The sequence below is a fragment of the Sus scrofa genome, chromosome 1 (genome assembly GCF_054392235.1).
Source record: "Sus scrofa isolate SSC_HxYL_T2T_F1_AM1 chromosome 1, Sscrofa_HxYL_maternal_Yorkshire_Landrace_v2.0, whole genome shotgun sequence".
NCBI lineage: Eukaryota > Metazoa > Chordata > Mammalia > Artiodactyla > Suidae > Sus > Sus scrofa.
The window spans coordinates 227,731,802-227,751,030 of NC_139383.1; the positions used below are offsets into that span (position 1 = coordinate 227,731,802).

The following is a 19,229-nucleotide window of genomic DNA, read 5'->3' on the forward strand; positions in this document are numbered from 1 at the left end:
TTATCAGAAAAGTCTGTTATATGAAGCTCTTAGAGTATAATTTTAATGTTTGTTGGTCTCCTGACTCTTGCTCAATCCTAAATTATTTCTCTGAATGTTTTACAATTTTCAATTAAAAACTCATGTTTGGAGTCATTTTATCTTCGGGGTGGCTTAGGTTAAGAGCATATTCTTCCAAAAAGATTTTATATTTGTTTCTGCCAACTACCACAGGGTGTTACTAGGGGAGTATCACTTGTTACTTTAATTTACTGGCTTAAGGCTTCTCAAACCATGTAAAATGGTATAAAGAAATCCCAACTCAAAAGTTTATTACAAATTCTCAGGAGAGACTTTTTTCCTCTTAATTCTCAAGAGCTCAACTAAAACAGGCAACCCTCTTTTTTCTTCTCTTTTTGCAAATGAGTGAATTTTTCACAATTTATAATATATATTGTTTCACTGAGGTTATATTTACTCGAGGGTCCTGGCTTCATTCACGGATGGTTTCACTTTTAACTGGTCTTGCGTAGGTCTTAAGATTTGGCCTTTTTTGTGCTGCTTTTGTATCTTAGTTCCTTGACTAGTGAGACTGATCTTAATTCCCCCAAAAAGTCCTGCAGCCAATCATCAGCTCTTTTGTACTACTTTGTTTTTAGTACCATCTTTGAATTTCCCTTACTTTCTTGAGAACTTGGAAATTAAGATACTGTTTTATAAGATGGCTTTAAATTTTTAATTAAGGTTTATAAAAAATATTTTTTTAATTCCTGAAGAGGGAATACAATTCCATGCTTAAAATAATTAACTAACTGAAGTTTGGTATCACATTTTCGCAAGAAATAAAAATATCTGCCTGCTATATAATTTTTACAATATAGGTTATAATAAATAGTTCCTAAGTGAAGAAGTAGAAAGTGAAGAAAAACAGTTGTTGTTTTATTCTTTTTTTTTTGTCTTTTCTAGTGCCACACCTGTGGCATATGGAGGTTCCCAGGCTAGGGGTCTAATCAGAGCTGTAGCCTCTGGCCTACACCAGAGCCACAGCAATGTGGGATCTGAGCCACATCTGTGACCTACACCACAGCTCACGTCAATGCCAGATCCTTAATCCACTGAGCGAGGCCGGGGATCAAACCCGCAACCTCAAGGTTCCTAGTCAGATTCATTAACCACTGAGCCACAATGGGAACTCCCAGTTTTTGTTTTAAAAAGACAAAAAGACAGTAATAAGCATCTAATGACTTACAAATATCAAATCTTCATTTCTGATTTTGTGAAACACCATTTGGTTCACATTATTATGCCTCTGTAATGTTGGTGAGGTTGGCACATCAGAAATACCATTGGTTCTAAAGACTAGAAGGTTTGACTTATCTGTTATTAAAAAAAAAGAAGGAAGGAAAAAATAAAAACACAATGAGGATACAAATTACCCCAAAGGGATAAAATAAAATGTGTACTACATACAAGAAATGCTTAATAACCTCTTACTGTTCATTTTTTTCCATAGAAAACTATTTTAGGAATTTATTCACTGAACTTTGATGTACTCTAACCAGATAGTAGTTTATATATTCAAAATTATAATGTCTTCTTTAATATAATTTTTCAGGAATTTTAATAATAATTTTAATATGCCTGTTATTTCATGGAATTTCCAACCTGTATTTATGCTAAAAGATAATTTAAGAGAAATTAAAATTCTAAAAGAATATAAAAGTTTTTACCTAGAATAACATGAGAATATGGCAGTAAGGTCTTTCAGTTCAATAAATGACTTACTGATACCAAGAAATTATTATTTTTAAATACACTTTAGAATTTTAAATCTTTAAGTCACTTTTAGACAATCCAAACCAAACTTAACAATCTTATTAGAGGATGCTTATACAACATTATAAGGAAAAAAACTTAAATTTGTTTTTGGAGCTTCTTTTTTCCTTTTTCTTTTGAAATCAATATTCTGAAGATACTTCCCACCATACATACACACCATCTATGACCAGTATTTTCAAAATAACTAGAAAATTATTTTACCTTTTGGCTTTGGGGGACAGCATTTAGTAAACTGGAAAATTATACTGTCTGAACGAACAGTTTCCATTTGGTAACAATTCAAAAGATCTTTAAGGTTACTGAAGTTCTTCCTAGTACCACTGAGGTTGTATTCGCCATTCTCATTTTTTGTAATCAAACAGTGCTTATATTCAGTGACATTTTCTCGCTATACAAGTTTATATAAAGAAAGAGAAGGAAAAAGCACAATAGACATTATAGTGATTACTGTGACAAAAAGCTTATCATAGAAGCAACCAACAGAACATTTAGACATTTGAACTGTGAATCCTAATGTAGTACCTGTATAAGGTGATAGAGGTTTTTGGATCCTCAAAAAAGCATCTAATTACAATTCCATAGAAATGGCTTAAGAGTTATTTTATTGAAGGGCAAGGAAGAAAGCAATAGTAATAAACAATAATAATACCATTCTTATCAGGTACCATCATTTACAAGATAAAGTCTAAAACTATTTTAGCATGTTAGGACTTCTATGAGCTAGCTTCTGCTTCCCTCCCCAAGTTTAATTCCTGCCACTCTCAACATACAACCCATGTTTTAGCTTTATTAAGTGACTTAAAAATTTTTCAAACAAATGCCATACTGTATCATGCCTTAATAACTGTACCTGCTATCTCTCTACAGAATGTACAGCCTTTCCTTTTGAGCAAGGGAGTTTTATTCAATCCTTAAAACTCAGTTCAATTTCCCCCTTTTTTCTGAGGTCTTCCCTAACAACTCTTACCCCATTCCATAAGCAAAGGTGATTACTGGGTAACTACTGTATTTCTATAATTACAGGTGGCAATTTTAATATTTTTCAATTCTCAATGATTGTGTTACGTGCTATACTGTGAACTTGCTCATCCATCTATTTTTTAACTGCTAATTGTAAGCATATTTAGCCTACTTAAAACTATTTTTATAAAATTGACTCAATATCTCAAAGTCAACCTCAAGTCCTCCTTACTCCAACTGACCTTTCCTCTTACTATGTTTGTTTACACTGGATAATAACTGGTAATAAACAATGCTCAATTTAGTATTTTTTTGTAGTATACTTTTTGTTTTTCCAAAAGATAAATTTCTTTAAGTAGGTCTACATCACATATCCCCTAATACACAGCACTCATGCTGGGCAAATACAGTAAACAAAAAAATATATATATTATATTTTTTGATTTGATAATTGATTATAATGGACTGTCATATACTATAGTAAGCAGATACTGTGAAATTAGGATAGATTATCAGTATTTTACAAAGTTAAAGTCATAGAGCAGTCTACCTTCTGTATTTATGGACTATTAATCCATTTTACACGTGCTAAATATAAGATGACTGCTTTTTATGAAAATGAAAACAGTAACAAAATCCTTACATTCTCTACTTTTAAAAAGTAAGCTAAATTTTGGAAGCAGCTATAGTATAAATTTTCAAGATTTATACTATGAAGATGCATTTATCTTTTTAGATAATTCTGGATAGTAAATAATCTTAGCTGAGATCCAAAATGATATGTATTAACAGTGAGATTTCACTGCAGTTTTACATTTAAAATATAGATTGTAGGAGTTCCCGTCGTGGCAGAGCAGAAACGAATCCAACTAGGAACCATGAGGTTGTGGGTTCGATCCTTGGCCTCGCTCAGTGGGTTAAAGATCCGGCATTGCTGTGAGCTGTGATCTGTAGTGTAGGTCACAGACAAGGCTTGAATCTGGCATTGCTGTGGCTCTGGCGTAGGCCGGCAGCAACAGCTCCAATTAGACCCCTAGCCTGGGAACCTCCATATGCCACAGGTGCAGCCCTAAAAGGACAAAAGATAAAAATAATAATAATAATAAAATAAAATATACATTGTAGACCATAATTTTTAATGTTGGAAAGCCGCTAATTAAAAGTGCAATAACGAAGTTCCCGTTGTGGCCCAGCAGAAACCAGCCCAGCTAGTATGCATGAGGATGCAGGTTCGATTAGTGGCCTTGCTGAGTAGTTCAAGGATCTGGCGTTGCTGTGAGCTGTGATGCACACTGCAGACACAGCTTGGATCTGTCATTGCTGTGGCCGTGGTGCAGGCTGGCACCTGCAGCTCTGATTTGACCCCTAGCTTGGGAACTTGCATGTGCCAGGATGTAGCTGTCATCCCCTGCCCAGCACAGTGGGTTAAAGAATCTGGCATTGCCGCAGCTGCAGCATAGGCTGCAACTCTGGCTCAGGTCTGATCCCTGGCCTGGGAACTCCATATGCCACTGGGTAGCCAAAAAAGAAAACAAAACGTGCAATAATGTCTGTTTCTTTGTATTATTTTACTTCACTCTAATCCTATAACCATTAGTGATAAAAGGAAAGTTTACTTCTGATATATTTGTTCTGCATACTTTGGTAAAGATTTCATTTTTTTTTTGAAGTAAGAAACCTCAAGAGACTATATGAAATCTGACATGCTTGTAATACCCAAACATCAAAAAATAAATTCCAAACAAAAAGACAGTAAGACATTATTAAATAATTTAATTTTTAAATATAAATCTGAGAAATTCTATCTTATTTATGAAGAATCCCTGAGGTATATTAAGTTCACGTGTTATATCCAGAGCTATGAGTATTAAAAAGAAAATATGGTAGATATTATGAAGGGGAAATTACATGGGCTAAGTAAAGATGTTATCATTAGTCACTATGATATACTAACCTCAACAGCAAAAGTCAGAAAATATTTATTAAAGTCCTTAGGACTGCATCGAAGTACAAAGAGTCCAGTCTGATTACCTGCTTTCTTCAGTTTACTGATGGCAAAATCCATTCTAAAAGCAAATAAGTAATTTGAATGATAATGGAGCAAGAACCATGCATAGTGACCAAAATGACATCTAAAAGATCAAAAGTCAAATTTAAAACTCTCAGATTTTTTTAGAAGTCTCCTGTGCTTTATATATTTATCAATAATCTTGAAATGAAAGATTTTAAAGTACCAAGCTATTCTGCAATAAGTTCAAACCAATGCAAGGGGTAATTGTATTACTTTAAAACAAAAGGTCTTATAAGATATGCAAAATCATCAAAGACCAATTTACTCATTTGAATTTTCTGCCTTGTAATTACAAATTTAGTATTTTACAAGCCATAGTCTCATTAAAATTCATTTAACTATGCAAACAATATATTATAAAACAGTACTTATACCTCTTTTATCACAGCAGTTACCAATATAAAAAATTTGTATGCATTTTTAGTACTTAATATGAAAGTCTAATAAAAGCCCTACAGCAAGAGACAAAAGACCATGATTTTTAAAATCTGCCATATGTTTAACTGAAGGTGTACATCATAAAAGAAATGTAATCGAAGTGAAAGCAAGAATTATCTCCATTTCAATCACTATATTTCTCATACATAAACCAGTGCCTGGTGCATTAGGTATGTAGTAAATATTCTACAAATATTTGAAAAAACGGATGGATAGATAATGAATGACTAAATGGTAGGAGTTTTTAAAATACTGAATAAGTAAATTAGAATGTTCAAGCAGTGCAACATTTTCCTAACAACCATACTTTCTAAACAGACATTAGGTATAAAATCAGTCTTAAATATCAATCAGGAAATTATTTCTCAAATATTTAATTAAGGATAGGTTCATGTGAAGAAACATGCTCACAATCCCAGACTGTTTCTTCTGCTCAAGTCCCTCAAACCCATTGCCAATCATAAAGCACATCCTGCCTGAGAGATAACTAGGACTTGGGGTAAATAGATGTTGTATATCTCTAGCTTTACCCAGTATAAAAGTAAAGGCCTACAACTATGTGGATCAATATGGCAGGTAGAAGCCACATGAAGCTATTTACAGTTGACCCTTGGACAATTTGAGTTTGAATGGCAAGGGTTCATTTCTATGCAGACATTTTCAACAGTAAATACTAAAATAGTATTCTGCGTAGTCTGTGGTTGGTTGAATCTGACGGTGCAGAGGAGCAGCAGATTTGGAAGGCTGACTATAAGTTATATGTGGATAACACCTAGCTAGTATTGTTCAAGGGTCAACTGTAAATGTAGTTATTAAAAACTAAATTAAGGAGTTCCCGTCGTGGCGCAGTGGTTAATGAATCCGACTAAGAACCATGAGGTTGCGGGTTCGGTCCCTGCCCTTGCTCAGTGGGTTAAGGATCTGGTGTTGCTGTGAGCTGTGGTGTAGGCTGCAGATGCAGCTCGGATCCTGCGTTGCTGTGGCTCTGGTGTAGGCCGGTGGCTACATCTCCAATCGACCCCTAGCCTAGGAACCTCCATATGCCGCAGGAGCGGCCCAAAGAAATAGCAAAAAGACAAAAAAAAAAAAACTAAATTAAATAAAAAATTCAGTTCTCTTGCTGCACTAGACACATTTTAAATATCAAACAGCCACATCGGGCTAGTGGTAATTATTAAAGAGCACAGATAAAGATTTTCATTTTCATCACCATGGAACATACTGTACAGCACTAGTCTAGAAATATGGACATCATATATATTTCGTGTTCAAAGTGAAAAGTAGGAGTTGGATTATCCAAAAATATTAGTGATTATCAAATTTTGAATTGTGGCTCCTCCGCAGTATTCTCAAATTAATGAAACATAAATTAAAGGTACATTGAAGAGTTTTTACAAAATTAACACCAAGAATTAATTAAACACACATAGGCAACTAAATATCAAACTTATACAAGTTAGAAATATTATAGAAATTGGGATGCAGATGGTAAAGTACATTGTAAACAATTCTAATTATTATATAATTTTATTGCAAATAGACTTTGGCTACAAGGAAAAAAAAAATACCTCAGATTAAGATAACACTTCTTTCCTAAACTTGTAAACTTATGTATATCATTCTCTTATGTAAAATCTTTGTAACTATCTCATTTACTTTTTTAAAAAATTACTTTTTAAAGTCTGCATTACTCACGAAATTGGGCCATGACAGTTGCTTTGTATATTTTCAAGCACCATTGGAGGTGCTACTTCTTTACAAAGGTAATGATGTGCGTCTGCAGTTAATCTATAATATCCATCAATTAACGATACAAAAGACAAAGCTTCTCTTAATGAGCTAAGCTCAATTTCCTAAAAGCAGAAAAGAAAAAGAAATACTACATATCATTTTAAAAATCAACTGTATGCTATATACTGAAAATTCTTTTCACTCCATACTGTCAGATAATTCTTCTAAATTAGTTTTCTTCTAAATTGCTCAAATGGGAGTTCCCGTCGTGGCGCAGTGGTTAACGAATCCGACTAGGAACCATGAGGTTGCGGGTTCGATCCCTGCCCTTGCTCAGTGGGTTAACGATCCGGTGTTGCCGTGAGCTGTGGTGTAGGTTGCAGACGCGGCTCAGATCCCGCGTTGCTGTGGCTCTGGCATAGGCTGGCAGCTACAGCTCCGATTAGACCCCTAGCCTGGGAATCTCCATATGCCGCAGGAGCGGCCCAAGAAATGGCAAAAAGACAAAAGACAAAAAAAAAAAAAAAAAAAAAAAAAAATTGCTCAAATGTCTTTTATGGCTCCCAATTACTCAATCTGAATTATAAATTCTTATATCTGATATTTAAGATCCTCTCAAATATGGGTTTATCATGCCTTTCTAATTATAGTTCACTCTACATTCATAATTTCACACATTTTACAATATACCTATTAGACAAATGTGCTAATCATCTCAATTAGAAACATATCTAATCTGATATACAAGTTGGTATTATTTAGAAATAATAAAAAAAGTTGAAAGAAAGATTAACTCAGAAAAACAAAAAATTCTAAGTGTGAGAATGTAAGTGTGATCATTGTATAGTGCTTGGCCCATCAATGAACAATATTTAGTCATAATGAGAATGCAAAATCTGGACTTAGACCAAAAAGTATGATAAGGAGAGAATTATGTGAGGTTTTAACTACAAAAGGTATTAGCTAACATAATTAGGGCATAAAAATTGGTACTATAAAAAATACCATAAATAATGTTAAAAGACTTGGAGAACTTCAAACCTGTACAATTAAAGATTAATACCTAAGAATAGGGAAGCATGCTGAAAAAAAAGTGAGCTTCAAGTTTTATAATTTTGGTAATATAACCCTGAAATGTCCATATAGGTGAGTCATAGAGATACTTAGGTTAAATAAACACAGAACATTAATATGAAGTTTAAGCTAAAAGAGCAATAAATATTTGAGTTACAAAGAAAACAGAGCCCTAGCTAAAGAAGAAATTAAAGAGCAGAGTACAAAAGATTTCATTTCTTCCCTTTCAATCCAAGTAAGTGGGAGTTCAGAATCTGTTTTTAAAGAGAGGAAGGGTTAATCTTTCATAATTAAACATATGTCATTGTTTTGGTAGGCTTCACCTGGGATGGTTTACATTTTGTTATATACATAGGCAGTATAACGGGTTTTATGTACATCTCTATAGCCAAAAATAATTATACAATTGTCCTTCCATCCTTCCATATCCATATGGGATTGGCTCCAGGATCTCCCCTTCACAGACACCAAAATCCATGGATGCTCAAGTTCCTTACCTAAAATGGTGCAGTATCTGCATATAACCTACACACATCCTAACATATACCTAAATCATCTCTAGATTATTTATAATACCTGATACAATCTAAATGCTATGAGAATAGTTGTAAATAAAATGTAAATGCCAAGTAAATAGTTGCCTGCATATGGTAAATTTAAATTTTGCTTTTTGCAAGTTTCTGCAAATTTTTTCTGAACATTTTCAATCTGGGGTTGGTTGAATATGTGGATATGGAACCCACAGATACAGAAGGTGGACTATAGTCTAGACTGTGTATCATTACAGCAGGGATCTAGCATAATTGGGATGGTGGGAGGAGGGGAAGTAACTGGTGCTTTGCTAGTCATAAAAATAAATGAAAAATATATTAATGTACAAGAAATTCTACAGGAAGATAGTGTTGGTAGTGATACAAAAAGCTAGATGTAATCATAATCAGAAAGCTTACTAAACTAATATTTATGTTTACAGCTATGTTTAAAACTAAAATCAAAAATCCCTAAAGGAAAATAATAAGATTCAGAAATACTTATTTCTGACAATTGTGAAATATAACCATTATTTAAGTATGTGGCAAACTTACCAGACTTTTGCCATCTTGCTTATGAATAGTTACAATTCTGCTTTCATTTGAGCCTTCTTGGTTTGCCTGTTTAATACTGACATCAATGATATCAGGAAAATCACAATATAATTGTAAATCCTATAATTAAGAGCAATTGAAATCAACAGGCAGAATTTATGGAGACATTTTAAAAAACAAGACTTATGAAGAAGACTATGTTCCAGATTCTTTTAAAAAGCATTGATAGCAACAGTTAAAACACCAAATGGGACTCTCGCCCCAATAATCTAACCTATAAGACTACATTGTATCTCGTTTTGACTTAAAAATGAGAGCCTTAAAGGGTGCCAGGAATCTAAAGTGGGCTATCACACCCTTCAATCCAATCAATATTAACAGGAACCACTGCCAGAAATTGAAAGTTTATCAAAGAATGAAGATAAGTAAATAAATATATAAATATCTTATAACATCCAAAGAACAACATAGATATTAAAAAACTTAAAACCTGTAATGCAATCCTAAAATAAAGTTAAATTATTTAACAAGTACATACCATAAAAATCAATGAAAATTAATCTTTTTCCAATTAATTAAATTTCACGATTGTGCTTTCTATTATCAATAGTAAAAGAAAAAAGGAAGCAAAACCACTTTAAAAATCACTTTAGAACTCAAGTCTTTTCTGAAACTCTAAGAACACCATTACTAATTATCTTGTCATAAAAAATTAATTAAAAGCCATTTAAGAACAATGAGAAAAGAACTACAAATACGACCTTGCTGGTGTCACACTTAAAAATTTCTAGTATCAATGGGAGTAGTTCAAAATCATATTTCAAATGTCTAAAATTACTTTGCTTCTATTGCCATTCTATTTAAATTAACAAAGAATGAGAACATATCATTGAGGATTACCTGTTCTGTCAGTGTCTCACTTTCTTTATGTTTCCCTCTTGACCACTGAATTCCACCGTTTCCAGTTATTATAATGGTTGCAAAAATCTCCTCACCTGAAGGACCTCTTCCAGGTTCTTTTACTTCAAACTGTTCTGTGTAGAAGGCAGACTGAAGAGTTTCCAGATTTATAAGATATTTAAGTTTCAAGTTTCTGGCAGTGGCTTTGCAATGGCTGAATTGCTCAATAAATCTGCGAAATCTGTACCTTATTCGCTTCCTTGTCAAAATATGATAGTCTTGGATCTTTGCTCGAACACATTTTGGTAAGAATGTCTTGTAGCTAGGAATATAAAGCACACACAAAAGCAAAACAAAATGGAACAAAACAAAATTAAAAGAGGTGTGATAATCTACGTGGGAAAATAATCTTAAAGAGAATGGATGTCTATACATGTATAACTGAATCACTTTGTTACACAAAAGAAATTATCACAACCCTGTTAATCAACTATATTTCAATAAAACTTAAAAAAAAAAGTTACTGAGTTCCTATTGTGGCACAGTGCGTTAAGCATCTGGAATTGTCTCTGCAGTGGCTCAGGTCACTGCTGAAGCACAGGTTTGATCCCTGGCCCAGCACACTGGGTTAAGGATCCAGCATTGCCACAGCTGTGACTTATGCTCAGATTCAACCCCTAGCCTGGGAACGTCCATATGACATGGGCACAGACAAAACAATAAAAATAAAAATAAATAAACAAATAAATAAAAGAGAAGTCACCACCTTTCTCCACAGTAAGTAACATAGTAGTCAAGTGGGAAAGGGTGATACAGCCACCATCCATACAGTATAAAACCTTAAAGTTTTGTTTGATGATGTGAATGCACTTACAAATTCTGAGTTACCATAAATTTTTAGAATAGGAAATGCTAGTTTTCTTCCCCTAATGAAAAGAAGGTGTATAATATGTTATACATCTTAATAATAATGAAGCCTCTAGATACTTTCTCTGATTATTTTATATACCATTTTTTTGGCTGTGTTACATATACTTCCTATGATGCTGTACCCCCAAAATTATCTCAATTCTGGAAATTATTATAGTTTGTTAGGTGCTACTCATATTCACTAGGTGAACATACTTCTTTTGTTTACACTATTTTCTCAGCCTAGCTTCAATAACTCCTCGTAATTCCTTTGCAATCAAAACAATTTCATGCGGAAATGTTCTGACTCCTTTGTACTTGCATCTCTATGTAAAATAGCCTAAAGAAAATAGATAACTTTTTCCCTCTGTTCAAATACCTGACAAATGAAGAACATTTTATTTATAAAGGTACAACTGTATTAAATTTTCATGGCTTCATATGCTAATCCTTCTTCCCATCACCCATCTCTTAACTGGTTAGCTCTTACTCATTCTACAAGTCTGTTTAGGATCATCAAATCCAGGGAACTTCTCCAAACCTCTATGACTACTTTAGAGGCTATTCCCTTTGTTCAATAACATTCTGTGCATGGTTCCATAATATCACTTAACACATTATGCTGTACTTGAGTCTGGAGCTGTCTAATGTTGAAAGATTATCATTACATTTCAAGGGTTATTTTGCACTAATTATTATAATAGGCACCATTAAAACTTAAGTTAAATAAACTGACAAATAAGTTATCTTTAAAATATAGATAACAGGGAGTTTCAGCTGTGGCTCAGGAGTAACAAACCTGACTAGTAACCATGAAGATGTGGGTTCAATCTGTGGCCTTGCTCAGTGGGTTAAGGATCTGGAATTGCCTTTAACTCTGCTCAGATCTCGCACTGCTGTGGCTGTGGCGTAGGTCGGTCACTGTAGCTCTGATTTAACTCCTAGCCTGGGAACTTCCATCTGCTGTGGGTGTGGCCATAAAAAGCAAAAACAAAAAAAAAACAAAAAAAAAACAAAAAAAACAAAAATTAGAAAAATAAATAAAATATAGATAATAAATACTCAAAATGCATCACTTCCTAATTATTTTACATTTTACTACTATCTGGCTTTTGAGGTTATTTATCTCTCATATCTGAGTGGTGAAAAGGGTTTGCTCTTGCTCATCTCTTTCCAAATTCTGCATTTGGTGACTGTCAGGTTGATACTTTGATACCCCCAGAGAGGGTATTTATACCATGGATGTCACCAAAAATTACAAACAATTCAGAGCTTTTTCTTCCCCAGAACCAGTTGTTAAACATTTACCAACACATCACTACTGAATGACTCCCTTCCCTCTCTAACTTAATCCCCTTAAGGAACTCTCATTTTTGTACTCAAGTAGCCAAAGGTAGAAAAACATTTGACAAAGTAGATGGGTTGCAGTATAAATTCAAAATCACCAATTTAAAGTAGGCTTTATCAACCACCATCACTTTTTATACTTCTCTGTTCAACTAACTTTCCAAAGTCCCAAATCTATGTCAAACCTTCTCCAATATCCTCAAATCTCCTACGTTTTTTCTGCCTTAAAATCGGCTACATTCCTCCTCACTTTCGGCCAATGATTTTATCTCTTTCTTAGAAAAACAAAATGCTTCTCTAAGCAGAGCTCCTTCAATATCTTGCTAGCAAACCCATATACACCTGCACTTTTTCTCTCTTCTTTCCCACCTATTACAGTAAATGAAGTATACACCCATTAAATTCATTTCTTTGATATGTACTTACTTATACCCTCTCTCTTCTCCTTACACACATGCGCCTTCCACGGACTTTGACCCTATTTATTATTTCTCTTCTACCCACAAGTTTTAAAAAACTAATGTCTAATGTTCTTCCCAGCTTAAACATAAAATCTTCCTACACCTCATCTCCTTGCAGCTACAGCCTATCTGGCCTCTTTCTGAAATAATTTATACAACCATTTCCATTTTCTCACCTTCTATTTACTCCTTGACTGACTCCAATATGGCTTTTGTTCCATTACTCCATAGAAACTGTTCTTGCTAAAATCAAGAAAAGCTTCCATGTTGCTAAAACAAATTCCTTGTTCATTTCACTTGTAATTTTATGGCAGCATCCATCACTGTTGGTCATTCTCTCTTTGAAACTCTCTCCCTTTAGTTTTCCTGACTTTATTCCCATCTCTGGCTACACTTCAATTTTCTCTACAGGTTCATTCCCCTTTAGATGGTGATTAATTATTAGAATTTCTAAGCCGTAATTATGGACCCTCTCCTCTTCTTTTCTATACTTTCTCTCTCAATACGCTATATACAAATGACTCTGATATCTCTAGATCTAGACCCCTATCTTCCAGTGAAGTCAATCTATGCATTTATTACGGCTCTCAAAAGCACCTCAAACAGTGTGGCAAACCAAACTCATGGTCCCCCTAATGTCCTTCCCGCTAAAATATCCCCTTACAGCACTCCCTATCTAAGTAGGCAACACTATAGTTCATACATTTCTGAAACCCCAAAAACTTAGGCATCATCCTTCACAACACCTTTACCTTCAACCTCCATTATTCAACCCATCACCATATTTCTTTGGTTTTACCTTCTAAATATTTCTCTTATTTGCCCATTTTTCTCATTTTTTTTTTTTTATTTTCCCACTGTACAGCAAGGGGGTCAGGTTATCCTTACATGTATACATTGCAATTACAGTTTTCCCCCCACCCTTTCTTCTGTTGCAACATGAGTATCTAGACATAGTTCTCAATGCTATGCAGCAGGACATTTTTCTCATTATTAATCCATTCAGTTGCATCTCCTGGAGGAACTACATCAATGGCCTTAATCTCTGATTGACCCACATTTCCATTTGCTCTTCTAACTCTGATTTGTTTTCCACACTGGAGTCCTGGGACCTTTTAAAAACATAAATCTAGTCGTTTTACCCTTGCTTAATACTCTTACATCGTTTCTCAGTGTTATTAATCTTACCAACAGAATCCTAAGGCTCTACATGGTTTAGTTCCTGCCTCATCACTTACCTACTAACTCTCTGAGGTCTAGTTATACTGACTCTTCATTCTTCCAATGTCTCCTTCTGCTACAAGGTGACTTTCACGAGCCTTACTCTCCATCACTACCTCTCTCCACCCATTAAATTCTACTCATTTTTCAGATCTTCAAAAAATCTGTTCCTCTTCATGACAATTATATGTTTGTAAATAAACAAATATATAAACTTTAATAGAAGCCTGGACATCATATAAGAAAGCCTCAGTAGGTTTAGAAGAAACACTGAGAAGGTATAAAAACACAATCAGAATGCAAATGATTCCTACTTTATCTATTTCTGTCAAAACATTAGTTACAGGAGCTTCTGCTGTGGCACAGTGGGTTAAGGATCCGTTGTTGGCTCTGCAGCAGCACAGGTTCAATCCTCGACCCAGCACAATGGGTTAAGAATCTGGTATTGCCGCAGCTGCGGCTTCAATTTGATCCCCAGCCCAGGAACTTCCACATGATTCAGGTGCAGCCAAAAATAAAGAACAAGGAAAAAAAAAAACCAAAACAAACAAACAAAAATTAGTTACACCAAGAGCCTTACTAAATCTGGAATACAATCTACATGAGCACCAATAACTACTTGATTTAATAAGGCTTTGGAAGCTTATATGGAGATAAAAAGAGGAGTTTAAGATAAAAACATACAGGGAGTTCCCAATGTGGCTCAGGGGAAGTGGATCTGACTAGCATCCATGAGGACACAGGTTCAATCCCTTGCCTTGCTCAGTGGGTTAAGGATCCAGTGTTGCTGTGAGCTGTGGTATAGGTCGCAGACGGGGCTCAGATCTTGTGTTGCTGTGACTGTGACGTAGGCCGGCAGCTACGGCTCCGATTTAACCCCTAGCCTGGGAACCTCCATATGCTGCAAGTACAGCCCTAAAAAGACAGAAAAAAAAAAAAATAACAACATACAACAAGTCTTTCCACTTTGATGCCTGGGATAAAGGACCAGACATACATCCTTTGGGAATATCATAGGAGTCATAGGAGAAACTGTTCTTGAACATGGTGAATCCACTTTGGTCTCATGCTATCAGAACCAGACTTGTTAGAAACACTAAAATTGTTCAAGAGACACAAAGCTATTAACTTTTCAAGTATAAAAAATATTTTTCCTGATGCTTTTCTTATACTGAATTTTTAAAGTATCCTAAAATTAAGGCTCTAACAAGCCCTGAAATAAGTTTTGCCTTATATACTATTTTTGTAACATAAAATGAAATCTGAAACATATTGTCACAATTGGAGTAGGCCACTGGAACCTCTGGTATTTACTTAATTGTCTAGAAAGGGAGTCTAGTGATAGAGGTATATAGCTCAACTGCAATGTAAGAGGCTTGGCCCTGGCCTGGTGGTTGCGAATTCAGCAGAGTCTCCTTTAAACCCTCCATTCTCCAGTTCTATTCCCACCCTTTAGCAAAATTAGGATTTTGCAAAGCAGATGAAAAATGAAAAGAAAAAAATTTTATTCATTACCTTTAATTTCTGTACTCTAACACCTAAGCCACAATGTCCAATTAGGAACTGGCATACAAACAGTAAGTATTTAATACATACACATGCACACAGTGATGCACAAACACATATACAGATACATATGTATACACAAAGGCATGTGCTCACAGACACAGATGCACCTAATACACAGGCACAGACACACAGAGATGATTTTACATGTACTTTTTTTAAGTCTGCAGAAGAATATATCTCTAGTTATACTAGTCAGCAATTCATACTCTCTACTGGATATTTCAAGGAACAAAACAGCCTATTTCATTCTGCCGAGAGCTAATCATTTATCTATTCTCCACTGATCTTAAAAAATTTAATGCTGAGTAAATTTCTTTGATTATTTCTCAGAAATAAGCACTAAATGAAAATTCAGATAATATCAGTGAGTTAAATTATACTAAGAAGGCAAGCAAGTCAGATATGTTTTTGCTTCAGGATAGCATAAATTATCTAATATTGAAATATCGGGTACCAAACAAAAGAAAAAATAAGATACATTAGACTATTTCAAATTTTAAATTCTTGTCCTATAAATAATACTTTCAGGAAAGTGAAAAAAAAACACATAATGGTAAAAATAGTGCAAAGCATGTATATGATAAATTACACCTGGGGACTTGCATTCATAATATATAAAGAACTTTTGCAACTCAATAATAATACTGAATTGTATACTTAAAATGTGTAAACTTTACAATATGTGAGTTTTACCTCAATAAAGCTATTTCAAAATATCATGGAATCTTATAATGAATATTTAATATCTATTAAATTTTAAAAATAAAACATTATGCAGAATTTTGCAGATGCATTTTTTATCCTGTTAAACATAATCAGAGAACTGCAATTACTAAACAATCACTGGTGTTAGGACACTAGATTAAGTAATGCAGGGAAACGAATAAATAGATGGCGTAACTCCTGACCTCAAAGAACTCACAATCTACACACAAAGATTGTGCCAAAATTTTGGACAATATCAAGGTCTCCAATGAAGAAGTGTCCCATCGTAGCTTAAGCATAGAGACGGCTTATAGTTAAAATTTCATTTTCAGGAGTTTCCGTCGTGGCACAGTGGAAACGAATCCAACTAGGAACCATGAGGTTACAGGTTTGATCTCTGGCCTGTCTCAATGGGTTAAGGATCCGGCATTGTTGTGAGCTGTGGTGCAGGTCACAGATGCAGCTTTGATCTGATGTTGCTGTGGCTGTGGTGTAGGCCAGCAGCTGTAGCTCTGATTCGACCTCTAGCCTGGGAACCTCCATATGCTGTGGGTGTGGCCCTAAAAAGCAAAAAATTAAGAAAAAAATTTTTTTTAATTTCACTTTTAGTGGCTCAAAGTTCCTCTATCCTTCAACTGTATTTCTTTCAGTTCCTTTAGTTTCTTTCTTTCTTTTTTTTTTTTCTTTTTTGTCTTATTATGGCCGCTCCCACTGAATATGGATGTTCCCAGCATAGGGGTCAATTCGGAGCTATAGCTCCTGGTCTACACCACAGCGACAGCAACACCAGATCTAAGCCACGTTTTTGACCTACACAACAGCTCGCAGCAATGCCGGATCCTTAACCCACTAAGCGAGGGCAGGGATAGAAGCTGCATCCTCATGGATGCTAGTCAGATTTGTTTCCACTGAGGCATGATGGGGACACCCCTTTAGTTTCTATTAAAGACAACTAAGATATTCCTTCCCTGACTCTGTTCTACTATGGTCTGGTTATAGCAGATATTCAATAAATCGCTGTTAAATGAATAACTGAATGACTAATATCCTAGAAGGTGTTTGTCTGAACTTTAATAAAGATCAAGACCTAAGTGGAAAACAGTTCTTTTTGGTTTTCCTTTAAATGTTGGAATCTTCAATATATCTCAGTGAGTTCCTAAAATCATATCTTATGGCCTACACCCTTAGGTTAAGTACTAAGAGACATTTATTTGAAAACAAAACAAGAATACTTAAAACCAAAGACGAAAAGATATAAACGGGTAACGTGCAAATTAAATATGTACTTGTTTTGAAAGTACTCAGCAAAGGAGAAACTGAAGCTAGTTATTGAGAGAAGAACTTCAAAGAATAAAGGGAATTTTAACTATATTCATGATACGCACACTTAAAATCAGGTAAGTATGTAATATGTAAAACACACATTTAGTCTGCAAACATCAAAAAAAAAAAAAAACACAAAGCATTCTTATAACAGTCATATATACCTTTAAAAAGAGTAGGAGTTTTACAGTCATTAAAACTGGGATAAAGAAGCAGTGTTTCAAAAAATCGTATTAGGCATGATTATCAAAATTCAGTGTGCAGAAGAATAATTTGGAGAATGTAGAGTGGAGGATCACTGGTATAAGCAGCTGCTGGATCTGTTGTAAGATAAATAAGGCCTGAGAATCTAATGTATAACATGGTGACTATAATTGACAACACTATTGTATAACTGAAATTTGCTAATAGAGCAAATGTTCTTAAATGTTCTCACACACAAAAAAGGGTGAATATACAAGGTAATAGATGTGTTAGTAAACTGGATAGGGGAAATGCTGTCACAATGTATATACACCATGATGTACACTTTAAATATCTTACAATTTTATATGTCAAATATACCTCAATAAAGCTTTTTTTTTTTTTTTTAACATCCACACCTGTCGTATATGGAAGTTCCCAGGCTAGGGGTCAAATCAGAGCTGTGGCTACAGGCCTATGCCAAAGCCACAGCAACAATGGATCTGAGTACAACTATGACCTATGCCATGGCTTGTGTCAAAACCAGATCCTTGGAGTTCCCATCGTGTCGCAGTGGTTAACGAATCCAACTAGGAACCATGAGGTTGCAGGTTCAATCCCGGGACTTGCTCAGTGGATTAAGGATCCGGCATTGCCGTGAGCTGTGGTGTAGGTTGCAGACTCAGCTCGGATCCCGCATTGCTGTGGCTGTGGCGTAGGCCAATGGCTATGGCTCTGATTAGACCCCGAGCCTGGGAACCTCCATATGCCATGGGAGTGGCCCAAGAAATGGCAAAAAGACATTAAAAAAAAAAAAAAAAAAAAAAAAAACAGATCCTTAACCTACTGAACAAGTCCAGGGATTGAACCCACATCCTCATGGACACTGTTAATTCTTAAACCACTCAGCCACAAAGCTGAAACTTTAAAGAAATCTCCTACAACACTTGTAAAAATTCATACTGGTAGGCTTCACCTCAGATTTAATGATTACAAATTCTTGGGTTGCAGTCTAAGAACCTTCAGCTTTAACAGGCACCTCAGTTAATACTAATTCAAGTAAAATGTGGACCCTTGAGAAATACTGATTCAGAATTATTTATAAATTTGATAATCTCTTTATCAGAAACTATGCCTCCAGGTGTTCTTTTCTTCTTTTTTTCTTTCTTTTTTTTTTTTTTTTTTTTTTGGTCTTTTTGTCTCTTTAGGGACGTACATGTGGCATATGGAGGTTCCCAGGCTAGGGGTCAACTCCAACCTGTAGCCCCTAGCCTACACCAGAGCCACAGCAACGCACGATCCGAGCAGTGTCTGCGACCTACACCACAGCTCATGCTGGATCCTTAGCCCACTGAGCAATACCAGGAATTGAATCTGCATCCTCATGGATACTAGTCGAGTTCATTAACCACTGAGCCACAACAGGAACTCCTC

At 35.0% G+C, this 19,229-nt stretch overlaps 1 protein-coding gene across 9 annotated transcripts in view; it reads right to left on the bottom strand.

Annotated features, from left to right (window-relative positions):
• The window catches only part of JAK2 (Janus kinase 2), a 152,492-nt gene that overhangs the window by 40,906 nt on the left and 92,357 nt on the right, over positions 1 to 19,229 (bottom strand). For 5 of the 9 annotated variants that reach the window (XM_021082802.2, XM_085009839.1, XM_021082799.2 and 2 more), the window contains 6 exon segments: positions 10,078 to 10,399; positions 9,178 to 9,297; positions 6,983 to 7,140; positions 4,733 to 4,844; positions 2,020 to 2,206; positions 1,229 to 1,356 (listed from right to left, as the gene is read on the bottom strand). In XM_021082802.2, the coding sequence (XP_020938461.1) occupies positions 1,229 to 1,356; positions 2,020 to 2,206; positions 4,733 to 4,844; positions 6,983 to 7,140; positions 9,178 to 9,297; positions 10,078 to 10,399 (1,027 nt within the window). 9 annotated transcript variants of the gene reach the window in all.